Source organism: Lytechinus variegatus, chromosome 1 (assembly GCF_018143015.1).
Source record: "Lytechinus variegatus isolate NC3 chromosome 1, Lvar_3.0, whole genome shotgun sequence".
Classification (NCBI taxonomy): Eukaryota; Metazoa; Echinodermata; class Echinoidea; order Temnopleuroida; family Toxopneustidae; genus Lytechinus; species Lytechinus variegatus.
Genome location: NC_054740.1, coordinates 48,917,558 through 48,931,587, shown reverse-complemented (window position 1 = coordinate 48,931,587; position 14,030 = coordinate 48,917,558). Strand labels below are relative to the sequence as shown.

The 14,030-nt window shown below is 36.1% G+C and overlaps 1 protein-coding gene across 1 annotated transcript in view; it reads left to right on the top strand.

Moving 5' to 3' along the window:
• The window catches only part of LOC121430844 (short transient receptor potential channel 6-like), an 89,993-nt gene that overhangs the window by 43,749 nt on the left and 32,214 nt on the right, over window positions 1-14,030 (top strand). The window contains exon 4 of the mRNA XM_041628271.1: window positions 7,104-7,261. Within this exon, the coding sequence (XP_041484205.1) occupies window positions 7,104-7,261 (158 nt within the window). The remainder of the gene's footprint in view (window positions 1-7,103; window positions 7,262-14,030) is intronic.

Here is a 14,030-nt window from a genome sequence, read left to right as displayed (position 1 = left end):
TGTTTTTTAGGTCGCGCATGGTATCCACTCGTCAATGTAAGTGGCTCCCGGGGCACCCCCCCCCCCTCACAGACCAGCCCAAAAAGCCTGGTCTAGTTGGGGTTAAGAGGAGTGCTCGTTTGTTATTCTATTGATCACATGTAAATATTTTTAGGTCAAATGGCATTTTTTATGACGGTTGGCTAATTTAAAGAGTTGTTTGAATAATTTCACCTTTTGGTGCAGAAGAACAGTTCTTGTTATCTTTGTTGTAAGAACTTTAAGTCCAGTACACATCATCTTTCCAGATTTCATGCAAATACAAGAAAGAATCTTCTAAGGCATGTCTGAAACATTTAGATGACAATCTTTATTCCAACTTGTTGTGCCAGGATAAATTTGACTCATTTCGATACTTTCTCAATGCTAATTATTATGTTCCATCGTTGAATTTATTTAAAGGTCAAGTCCACCTCAGTAAAATGTTGATTTCAATCAATAAAGAAAAATCAGACAAGCACAATGCTGAAAATTTCATCAAAATCAGATGTAAAATAGGAAAATTATGACACTTCAAAGTTTCACTTATTTTCAACAAAATAGTTATATGAACGAGCCAGTAAAATCCAAATGAGAGTCGATGATGTCACTCACTATTTCTTTTGTTTTTATTGTTTGAATTATACAATATGTCAATTTTTACGAATTTGGCAATTAGGACCTCCTTGCCTGAAGCACAAAATGTTAAAATAATGGAATTCCACGTGTTCAGGGAGGAATGAAACTTCATTTCACATGACAATGATGAGAAAATGTAATATTTCATATAATAAAATACAAAAGAAATTGTGAGTGATGTCAGGGCTCCACACTAACCCATTTTTTCTACTGGTCCAACCTATTCATGTCGGACCAGTAGATACCCAGTTTTTCAAATTTTTACTGGTCCGAACCTAAAATCTACTGGTCCCAAAAAGTAAAGAAAACATTAAAAAAAGGCGCAAGTTTATTTTTCTAGCCTTTCGTGACCCCCCCCCCCGTAAACGAAGGAATGAAGGACAAAAAGAAAGCAAGACAGAAACGAAGAGAGTAAGACAGAAAGAAGAAGGAAGGAAAGTCAGAAAGAAAGGATGGAAGGAAAGCAGGAAGGAAGGAAAGAAGTAAGAAAAGAAGGAAGGAAGGAAAGAAGGAAGGAAAGTAAGAAAGAAAGAAAGGATGGAAGGAAGGAAGGAAAGTAAGAAAGAAAGGATGGAAGGAAGGAGGGAGGAAGGGAGGAAAGAAGGAAGCAAAGAAGGAAGGAAAGTAAGAAAGGATGGAAGGAAAGAAGGAAGGAAAGCAGGAAGGAAGGAAAGAAGGAAGGAAAGAAGGAAGGAAAGTAAGAAAGAAAGGATGGAAGGAAGGAAGGAAAGTAAGAAAGGATGGAAGGAAGGAAGGGAGGAAAGAAGGGAGGAAAGAAGGAAGGAAGAAAAGTAAGAAAGGATGGAAGGAAAGAAGGAAGGAAAGGAGGAAGGAAGGAAGGAAAGAAGGAAGGAAAGAAAGGACGGAAAGAAAGAAGGAAGGAAAGTCAGAAAGATAGGATGGAAGGAAGGAAGGAAAGAAGGAAGGAAGAAAGGATGGAAGGAAGGAAAGAAGTAAGGAAAGAAGGAAGGAAAGTAAGAAAGAAAGAAAGGATGGAAGGAAAGAAGGAGGGAGGAAGGGAGGAAAGAAGGAAGGAAAGTAAGAAAGAAAGGATGGAAGGAAGGAAAGAAGGAAGGGATGAAAGGAGGAAGGAAGGAAGGAAAGAAGGAAGGAAAGAAGGAAGGAAAGTAAGAAAGAAAGAAAGGATGTAAGGAAGGAAGGAATGAAAGAAGGAAGGAAAGATGGGAGGAAGGAAAGAAGGAAGGAAAGAAGGAAGGAAAGAAGGAAGGAAGAAAACAGGAAGAAAACAGAGGAAGAAAGCTAAAACTATTATCATAAATAATTTATGTTTCTTTTTTGGCTCAATTAAAATAGCTACGAAAGAAAGTCAGAAACCAAGTGTATCAACACACACATAAATGCATATGTGGGGCTAATATGTATTCAGACGATACCACCCGAGACCCGATCTGTTTGAACCAAACAGAAGTGAAAATTTACCCTTTTACTGCTTACAGATGACAGAGTTACTCCAATTTTTAGGAAATATGGACATTATAAGAGCCTTTCATGAGTATGAACCGTGAATTTTGACAGTTCTGTAAGAGATTTCTGCCAGAGTTTAGCCAGGCTTCGTTCGTGCGGCCAGTGGAGAATTCACCATGTGGATTGTGTGGCTGACTACATGTACACGTATGCATGCTGTACAGTACTCTAGTAACACGTGCGATTCATTCTGTGTGTGAATTGCAGAATTTAACGGGGGGAATTTGCTGTGAATTTGACCATTTCTGGAAAAGTTATTGGCCCAACAATGGTTTTTATTACTGGTCATGTCGGACCCTTAAATCTTGCTATTTTTTGGAAAAATTACTGGCCCGACAATGATATTTTTTACTGGTCATGTCGGACCAGTAAATCTTCCAATTTCTGAAAATCTACTGGCCCAACAGCGATTTTTACCGGTCTGGGACCGTCGGACCGCCGCTAGTGTCGAGCCCTGGTGATGTCATCAACTCTCATTTGGATGCAACTAGCTCGTTCATATAACTATTTTGTTGAAACTTTAAAATGCCATAACTTTCTTATTTTACATCCGATTTTGTTGAAATTTTCAGTGTTATGCTTTTTGAATTTTTCTCTTTTTATTCAAATCAAGTTTTTGTTGGGGTGGACCTGTCCTTTAAATATTCAGCAACTGAACATTTGCTCAATGCATTAAAACCGAAGGATCTTTTGTACCATAATTGGATACCACCCTCTAATTTTTCATCCATTGCACACTTATTTCACTTTGGCCTGCAGTAATGCTGAGCTTGGGTCTGTAATAGGACATATATTTGCTTTGCTCACATAGTATTCAGTGGCTACACCCTAAGTAGACTGGGCTATTTCGACGCCTAAGAAGACGGGGAGGGGGGGGGCTAATTCAGCCCCCCCCTACGATCTCCGCCGTGGATGGCGCGATCGAGACGAAAATTGGCACACGTGTTACCCATGGCATTATCACAAAACTATATAACATCAAATTCTGCAAAAAATTGCATGTCTCACTAATTATGCTAATTTATGCGTAAAATCATAGATTGCTCTAATTAATAAAATAATGCCCTTGAATTGCTAATTTTTGTTTCACATACTCTAGATAGGCATCTGATCAAATTTATTTAAAAAAAATTTCAACATCACATTTATTTTCTTATGTATTCTATTTTCTAAATTTCTTTTGTTTTTCTTTGTTTATCTACTTTTTTTCAATGGAAATTGTCGGAGACTTTTGACCATAAAAAAGATAAAATTAATAGGTTTTAAGCAGTAAAAGGAAAAATATTGATACATTTATGAATTTTGGCTAAAAACACTATTTGCATTGGATTTGTACACAAATTCACGTTTTTGATTAATTTTGGGTCTGCATGCACTTACGAAATGTTGCGTAATTTCGGAACGGTGTACCCGGGGGTCACAATTTTGGTCTCAAGAGTTGCGCCAGACTTGAAAGTAAAAAGTTAGTGAGCGACATGGTCAAAAAATTTTGAGGGGAGCTGAATCGGTCCCCCCCCCCCTCGACATTTTTTTCGTAATAAAGCTGCCGTGTAAAGTTTTTTGACCGCGTCGCTCACCGACTCTTTACATTCAAGTCTCGCGCAACTTTTGAGACCAAATTTCCGACCCCCGGATACGCGGTTCCGAAATAACGCATTTCGTAAGTGCTTGCAGACCCAAAATTTAACAAAAATGTGAATTTGTGTACAAATCCAATGCAAATAGAGTTTTTAGGCAAATGTATCATTATTTTTCCTTTTACTGATTGAAATTTATTAATTCCATCTTATTTATGGTCCAAATAAGTCCCCGACAATTTCCATTGAAAAACAATAAAAAATTGAGAAATACATAAGAAATTTAGAAAACAATAAAATACATAAAAAAAATTAAATGTGATTTTGAATTTTTTTTTGTACATTTGCTCAGATTCATATAAAGTGTCTGTGTACCTCAAATTTGCAATTTAGGGGCATTATTTAGTTAGTTAATGCAAAATTTTGATTCTACGCATAAATTAGCATAATTAATTAGCAATGAGCTTGTTTGCAGAAAATGATCTTGTAGTTTTGTAGATTATGCGACGGGTAACACTCGTACCAAGTTTTGTTGCGATCGAGATCATAAGAGGGGCTGTATCAGACTATCAGCCCCCCCCCCGTCTTAGGCATCCAAATAGGTTGAAATAGATGTAATATTTATGAGTCTTGTTATTTGCAATGTTTCATGAAATTGTAATGACATTTTTGTCTAAAGTTATCATGCCAATATTCAATGTAATTTTCATTAATTTATGTATCAAATAGCTATTTGAAATATGAAAAAATGTGAATTCTTCACTGTTGCAAGTTAGTTATCAGAGTACTTCTTAGATATAATGCCTGGATTGAGATTTTCTGCATACTTAAGATCACTACAAGGATTCCCATCTTTTTAGGATAATGTTAATCTTTCGCATTTGTGAAAGCACACAGGTGTCTGATTTTCTTGTAAAAAAAGCGGGGGGGGGGGAATAAAATAAATTACTGTTACTGAAACAAGTAAGAAAATTTCTGCTTTTTAAAAATATATATTGATAACAAGAGGGCAGCAAATACGTCAATGATAAGTTATGGACATTTCTTCATATTTTGTACACATTTCAAAATTTTCTATCTTTCCCTGTGCAGGATTGAATCTACTCGTCCGTGTTCCGATATAGTATGTCAGAGTCTTCCACAGTGTTACATAGTGTTTTAAGTGATACCTTGTAAAAAAACGTTTTGGGAGTATTGCCTCCTATGTATGTAATGTAAAACATGCATACTTTACTGTGCAGGTGTGAAATGCAAGAATAAATATCTTGAATGAAACTGAAAGCATAAAAGTTTCTCCTTTGCCTTCTTCTTTGCCTCCTTCTTTTATACAACCATTTTTGAACAGTTTTTTTTTATACAACCATAGTTTATACAGTTGCACAAAATTTAATCAGTATTGCATAAAAATCTTTTTACAACCCGCTGTATAAAACCAAGTTTTAAACATAATTTGTATAAAAAATTTATACAACCTGCTGTTTAAATTTTGAACAACCGAGGGTTGTATAATTTTCAAACAACAGTTGTAAGGTTCATATAGTAAACAGCGGTTGTATAAAATTTTATACAAGTTGTATAATTTTGTTTTTTCTGTGTAGAATGAGAAACAGTGATGTTGCCTTGGTAATACTTGAATTCAACGATAAATATCGATGTTGCAAATGGCCTGTTGTCAAAGCAACGACTCATTTACCAAAGAAAAGTACCAGTTTTGGTTAGAAAAAGGTCTGTAGAATCTGAATTTTCTTTCATTTCCCCTAATTTTAGGGTAAGAATGGATATGTCTGCTGTTAACATACAAATAAAATCTCAAGCCATTGTCATGGCAACCAAATAACATCTAATTTGGAAAAATAACATGGCTGATAGACAGGTGGAAATGCAATCTATAACAATTAACTCAAAGTTTGACCCAGTCGATTAAGTTCGAACAATGATTACAGTGTTTCGCATTAGTTTATTAGAATCAGTTGCCTTGGTAATGCTTGAATTCAAGGATAAATATCAATGTTGCATATGGCCCGTTTCCATGGCAGCGACTCCTTTTTTCCCAAGAAAAGTACAAAATTTGATCGAAAAACATTTTAGAATCTGCAATTTGTCATCTTTTAATAATATGACGAGGAGATGTGTACTAATATTCTGATACTTGTGAAAGTTTAATGCTTTAGTCATAATTTGCGCAATTGTTCGGCTTATCCGCTCTACTATATCTTGTAAGGACAACATCGTTCTTGTCGCCAAAATTAATTAATTTCATTTTCGGAAATACGAACCTTATTTAATTTTCGGATTCACGAACCTTCTTTCGTTTTCGGACTAACGAACCTTCGGATTAACGATCCTTGTTTAGTTTTCGGACTAACGATCCTTCGGAATTACGAACCTCATTTCGTTGTCGGATTTACGAACCTTCGGAATTACGAACCTCATTTCGCTTTCGGATTTACGAATCTTCGGAATAACGAACCTCATTTCGTTTTCGGACTTACGAACCTTCGGAATTACGAACCTCATTTCATTTTCGGACTTACGAACCTTCAGAATTACGAACCTCATTTCGTTTTCGGACTAAAGAACCTTCGGAATTACGAACCTCATTTCGTTTTCGGACTAACGAACCTTCGGAATTACGAATGTATGCGCTTACCGGTACTCTTTGGTGGCTATGTTCAATATCTAGGGTGTAATTTTAACACCTTTTGGTGTTTCCCTCTATGAACACCGACAGGTGTATGATTTAACGACCTAGTTTGAGGTGTAGATATTACACTCTAAAAATGAAGTGCTAATTCAGCTCTTAAAGAGCGTGTATAGTGACTGCACTTCGGAGTGCTGATTTTTCTCGTTCAAATTTGAACTAGACAAATCAGCACTCCGAAGTGCAGTCACTATACACGCTCTTTAAGAGCTGAATTAGCACTTCATTTTTTAGAGTGTACCACCCTTAATGACGAATTTAATATAGTTCCAAAAGTATAAGTAGATAATGGGTAAAGATGGCATGCAAAAATATTCTGGATGAAAATATAATGAAACTGCTTAAATGTAACTATTTCGTTACATATATTATGCTTTAAAATTGATTTATATTTTTATATTGGTTTAATAAATTGGAATGAATGGAATGTCTAACTCTAACAATGCAGATGAAAAACCTACCGGGATAATTCGTATCGAATGCAATTTACTTTCTTTTTCTCCATTGTTCGTGATATCAGACACATACTATATTGTTAATTTGGAACAAAGGTGAGATTAACTTAAGATAACACTACTCACACTCTATCTAAAAAAAAAAACAAAATTATTTATCTGAAAGATTTGATTTTCTGGACGTAACCAAGGAATAATTTTGGTTATTTCCTGGTTTATGGTATATAGCAAATGACCCATTGCTTAGGTCGTTAGCCGGTCTGCACACCTACCAAGCCCTCGCCGGTGAGGCGTATATCTGCCTGACGAGCCCCGATCCAATACTCACTGCTTTCCTTCTCAGTGAAAAACTCACCAAATTGGCCTCTATCGAGAAGGAATTCAAGGTATGTATATCAATGAAAATCGACATTGTTAACAATAAAATTTATAGCATATTTATTAATTTTAACAAAAATGATTTTGATCACATTAATATAAGACGGATGTGTGTAATTTCAAGGACTACCATCTCAATGAACGGTTAATGATCCTTTATGTCTTGCATGAGCTACTATGTCTTACATACCAACTCTCACTTTTCAAAAGTATCTAGGTTTATTTTTTTATGGTAAAATAAAATTTATATAAATTCCCCCTTATTCAGGAAGAAACTACACTGTCCCATATTCGTATACAATGTGAAGCTATATGATATATTTTGCTCAAACAGCTATTATTTTTGTTGTATTCAGTGTTGTACGTTTGCGCTGCTTTTTGTATTGGAGTTGATGTAATCACATGTTTATGCTAACCGTTAACATTCAGCCCTTCTCTTGTAAACGAATCAAACACCAAAATGACTTTGATTATGGTAGTCCTAAAATAGGACGAGGGATTACACGAAAAACTTTTAAACTTTTCCTAGTAAAATGACCGAAACTTTTTTCTCCTTATATGATTTTTTTTTGTGTAGCTAGTGGTTTAAATATTCATTTTTTTTTTAGTATGGCATACTTTCGTAAGTTGTTTTTTTTATTAGGGTTTAGCCTAGGTCTGGTGTGTACGGATACAGGGTTCTCAACTTTTCAAGAAAAAAATTTCCCTGATTTTTTCCTAAAGAAGTTTAAACATTCTCTGATAATTATATAAATCCATTCCCAGTTTCGTATTTTTTTAAAGTTGTTGCAGAGATTTGAATATATTTTCAATATAAAAACAATAATGCAAAAAAAGTTAGTATCATCATAACAAGTCATTCAATGCAACAAAATATAACAGACTGGCTCCCGCGTGCTTTTGACTTTTGGGCCGATCAGAATTCCCTGATTTCTCTCTGACTGGAAAAAGGTAAAATAATTTTCCCTGACTTCCCTGATTTTTTTTATTTGATTTATTGATTTATTTCATTTCTTTTCTTTCCATTTTTCACATATACAAGTCAAAAATACATAAATACAATTACAAAAATGAACAAAAGTAACGACTTTACATTTGCAAAGATTGGGCAATTATACAAACAAAATACGATACTTACAGTCGTCCTCAAAATTATTCATACCCTTGTTGATATTTGTGATTTTTCATGTTTGTGATGAAATAAATGCATTTTATCAAGTTTCTCTATGATTTATGTGTGACCTACTAGTGAAAGAATAACAACAATGCACAATTCAAGAAATTTCTCTTTTCAGGGGTATTTTATTCATAGATATTCAAACAATGTCATGTTCAAAATTATTCATACCCTAGGTTTTCTGAGTCCAATGTCTTTCATTAATAGTCGATAGCATAGCCTTTGTTCTTTACGACTGCTTCTAGACGATTCCTGTAAGTGTCCACAAGCTTTCTGCACGTCTCCTGCGGGATGTTGGCCCATTCTTCCTTGGCGTAGGCCTCAAGCTGGGTCAGGTTGGTCGGGTTCCTAGCCATCACTCTGACTTTCAGGTCTCGTCACAAGTTCTCGATCGGATTCAGGTCAGGACTCTGACTTGGCCATTCTAGGACGTTGACATCATGGTCCTTGAACCATTTCTTCACCAGCTTGGCGGTATGCTTTGGGTCATTGTCTTGTTGGTACTTCCAGTTGGGGCCAAGCTGGAGTTTTTCGGCAGATTCCTTCAAGTTCTCATCAAGGATCTGGATGTAATCCTTTTTCATGATTCCTTTGACTCTAACGAGGTTGCCTGTGCCACTGGAAGAGAAACATCCCCATAGCATTATGTGCCCACCACCATGCTTGACGGTTGGCACAGTGTTCTTTGGATTGTATGCTTCCCCTTTCTTCCTCCAGACGTATTCAACATCCACATGGCCAAATAACTCCAACTTCGTCTCATCAGACCACAGGATGGTTGACCAAAAGCTTGAATTTTGCTTCAGATGACCTCTAGCAAAGGCCAGTCGAGCCTTCAGGTGTTTCTTCCTGAGCAACGGTGTCTTCCGAGGCCTGCGTCCATGGAGACCTCCTTTGTGCAAGACTCGCTCGATGGTGGACCGGGACACCTTCGTCCCTGACCGGTCAAGCGTTTCAAGTAGGGCCTTGGTTGTGGTCCGGGGGTTGTTGTTGACCTCTCTGCAGATTTTCCTGGCAAGTTTAGGGGACACCTTGCACTTCCTGCCACGCCCACTAAGGTTCTTCACAGTGCTGTACCACTTGTGCTTCTTGATTACGCTCTGGACTGTTGCCACAGGGACGTCATACTGCTTTGAAATGGCCTTGTAACCTTTCCCTCAATGTACGTGGGCATTCACAAGACGTTGCCGTAGGTCATCACTGAGCTCCTTCTACTTGGCCATGATTATCAGAGACTGAGAATAACCAGAATGCTTTCCTCTATTTATACCCTTTTAGAAAGATGCTATTTTCCATCATTGTTCAATGGCTTGTTTAACAAAGAGGGTATTTAATTCATTGGAACATCTTGAAATAACTATAGAACAAAGGATAGCACATTCCCAGACAGTGAAAATAATGCGCATTGTCATAAAAGGACATTTTTGTTGAGGTATTGGCAAGGGTATGAATAATTCTGAACAAGTGCAAAAAATAACTTTCGACCCTATCTATTATTATGCTAATGAAGACTTGCCAGCTCATATGTCAAATCATGCATAGCAACAAGCAGACAAAAGATACAAAGAAAGTTACATCATAATAGCTTTTACAAGTAAAGAATCTACCGAAGAATGTTTTTCCACAAGGGGCATGAATAATTTTGAGGACAACTGTATATCATCATTTTTATAAAAATTTAATATTCTTAAAACCATGGGTATTCGTGTGTATGTTAAAAAAAGAAAGGGATGAAATGAAAAGAGAGACCAGCTTAGAAGCTTGGCTTGTCGGACGTTGATCTCTCAAATAATGTAAATAACATAATGTAATGTGAACTTGGAAAATGATCATTCAAATCAAGGGAACGTAAATACATGTAGTAGGAAAATCGCTGAACATATGGAATATAAATGCATGGTCATGGATGCTAAAACAAATAACAATAAACAAACAAAACAAAGCAAAAAAAACACAGAAAAATGGACAGGGGACAAGGAGAAAGAATAAGATAAAAAAAAGATAAGCAAAAACAAGGAAAAGGGAGTGAGGAAAGGGGGTCGGTGGGAGGTGGGATCTGTATGATTATTATCAAGTAATTGAGGTTTGTTGTGAGTAGGGGGCAAGTAGTGATTTTTTTAACTTTAAATTTAAATGTGCCTATACTTAAGCTCTCTCTCGTATTCGGGGAAGGGAATTCCAAATTTGGGGGCTGTAAATATAAAAGTGTTCTGTGTAAATGCTGTACGAGTCGTTGGTAGGTGATACAAATTGATTTGTCTAGTTGGGTAACGGTGAATTTCATTATTGACTTGAAATATGTTGTTAAAAATGGAGGGTAACCCTTGGTTGTTATACTGATACATGAGAATCGCAAGATTCAATCGATAAATATCGTAAATTTTTAGAATATTGCTTGAGTGGGCTGGGAACCCTGGGATATGCGGTTGTGTGAGAGTGTATAGGGAAATGTGTGTGGGGGATGTGTTAAAGGGATGCTCTCAGCTGAAAATATTTATATTTTAATACATACAGTAGAATTTACTGAGCAAAATGCAGAAAATTTCATCAAAATCGGATAAAAAATAATAATGTTATTGAAATTTAAAGTTTAGCAATATTTTGTTCAGTTCAATTCAAAATGGTTTATTAAAAATCCTTTCTTTGCGACAAAAGCCGAATTCCGAAAGTTTACATTTTAATCAAAATCATCAATAACAAGGTAAAAATAACTTATAGCGCTCCGAACAAATTTCAATATCGACATATAAAAAGTATATCATAAATAAATTTAAATCGATACTCACTGATCAATAAAAAAAATGAAAAATATTCAGAATACATGTTAATATGAATGGATACAGGAAATGAAATGGAAAGCAGAAAGGAATAGAAATAGTGGAAGAGAGAACAGAGGCAGAGAGAGAGAGAGAGAAGATAAAAAAATGATGGTGGAAGGGAAACAGAGAGAATAGGGCGAAAAAGTAATTAGGTCACATTTTTTCATACATACTGCAATAATACATATTTTGGCCATTTTTGTGATTTCAATTAAAATATTAAGTTTACGACTAGATCAAAGGGGAATGATTGCTCATATGAAAGAAAACTATTTTGATTATCAAAGTAAAATGAATATGAAAGGAAACTTGAGTTCGCCATTATAAAGAGAACTCAACATTAGAATTATTATGTAATCTGCATTTTACAAAAAAAACAATCTTTTAATGATATCACATTTAAAGAGTCGAATGAATGATGAGTTCTTGAATTATCAGCCATTCTTATTTTGATGTTTTTATACATGTAATGATAGGGGAAGATATATACAAACAAAACTACTCCTTGTAATCAATTTTTTTGGAGTTAAGGTGCCGAATAAACGAGGGCAAGTGGCTATTTCTATATCGTGAAGTTCGACATCGCATCTCTACTATTCCGGTCGAGCTTCTAGTGTGATATTGACAAGTCCTATTTTAAGGTAGAAGGTGATACAGTTAAGACGTGGGGATTTGCATAGACTTCGCAAACGCAAGTCAGAGTTTGATCCGTCTATCTTCAAGAGACATCAGTTTTGACTGGTGTAAAGCATGCTCATATGAAGAATATGCTGCTCAAAAAATGATTCTAAGGGCACGTTTCTGAATACTATTACTATTATTATTTTATTCGCCATTTGAACAAAAAAAGTTTACAATCAATTTACAGGAGAATATACAATTACAAAGTGAAAAGGGATGTTTGCAGAACAAGTCCAGGTTGCCAGGAAAAGGAAAAAATTAACTAAATAACTGTAGCCCGCAGGCTATCTTTCCCGACCTGGACTTGTATGTTAACACCCCAAGAATAAAAACATGTATATAGATTATTATATGAATACAAACAATCATTCATATAGAAAACGCATATTGAAATTGATATGTATAAGAACAATCCAATATAGTGTGATTGAAACGTAATTACAGGACAACTTAAAGAATGATTTGTACTTGTTGTTTTGTTAGTGCTCCTGACCATACAGGTACAGCATATTCAACAACTGGTCTGACTCGCGAAACTAGTAAAAAAAACAATAAGGTCCAGACTATGATATTTCAAAGTGCAAAGAACATATAAACGACTATTTCCGCGCTTGACCATATATTCAACATGTGTAGACAGTAGACCATTTCAAATCCGACTGGATATATGCAGAGACACATCATGGATTGAGAGCACCGTCGAGTTTGGTACATTTCTACAAAAAAATTATGTCCATTGTAGAACACTTCTGTAAATTCAAACGCATCCCATTTGCGGTTGACCATTCACATGTAGTTCAGTAAGTGCAGACAAGAGTGTTGACGGTGTGTGGAGCCGTGATATGTGCAAACGCCGGGATATGTGCAAACAACGGTATACGTGCAAAATTTCGCCGGGATTTGTGCAAACAACGGGATTTGTGCAAACGCCACGCCGGGAAATGTGCAAATCTGTCAAAATTTATCAACGGCATCTGTGCAAACGTGACGACGGGATATGTGCAAATGAACAATTTTCACGGGAAAAGTGCAAACCTCCGGGATATGTGCAAATCACTGCATTTATCCATATAAATGCTATTTCTCATGAAATGTTTCATAAAATTAGAAACATGCCTGCATAAGGTAGAAGCTACAGTGACATCGGCAATGAAACGCTTTTCAGAGAGGCAGAGGGGGGGGGGGGCACCAACCTTAAATTGAAGACCCACTATCGTTTGGAACAACATGGATGTAGAGTGTAGTCTTTTAATGCTCTAGACCGGGTCATTTAATAATTTGAAGATCCTTCTGACATGTCTGAACTAAGATCCTGTACTAAAACATACATAAGGAGCATAGCCATTCAAAAAAAAAAATGCAACACCTCACCGTCTACCAAATTAAGATCTTGTAGAAATGAATATAGAATGTAGTCTTTACCCTAGACCTTGTTGTATCAATAACAAAAAAAAATCAAATTTTATACCTCACCGTCTAATTCCTATAGAATAAGTTGTTGTTGTTGTTTTAGCTTATACGGCGCGTGTCATTCAGTAGTGAATATTTGCGCAAAAAAAACCACATCCACCGAGCCGGATTCGAACAAGCGACAAAAGGTTAACAGTTGTCAATCATCTACAGTCTTCCGCTCTACCAACTGAGCTATCGGTGGTTACTGGGTTTAAAGTGTAGTCTGAACTCCAAACCGGGTGATTGAACAAATTCAAAATTAAGCCCCGCCATGCATCACTACTAAGACTTTGTTATAAAGAACGTGTATGTAACGTATTCTCAATTCCCCAGACCCGTTTATTTAAACAAATATTCAAGACCCCACAGTCTCATTCCTGTGAAAAAAGATGGATATAAAGCGTTGTCTTTTTCCAGACCTTTGATTAAAAAACCTTCAGTATTATAAGACCCAAGACTAAGACTCCTTATAAAGCGTGTGTGCGTGTGTGTGTGTTTGAGTTTTGTCAGACGTGTCTCAATCAGATATGAATATTTACGTCTGGGACCGACCTTTAACGTCACCATCCGAAAGACGTGACCAGGGCTCGAACCTCGAACCTCTGCATCAATTTGTAACTTCCCCACATAGCTTGGATTACAGGCGCA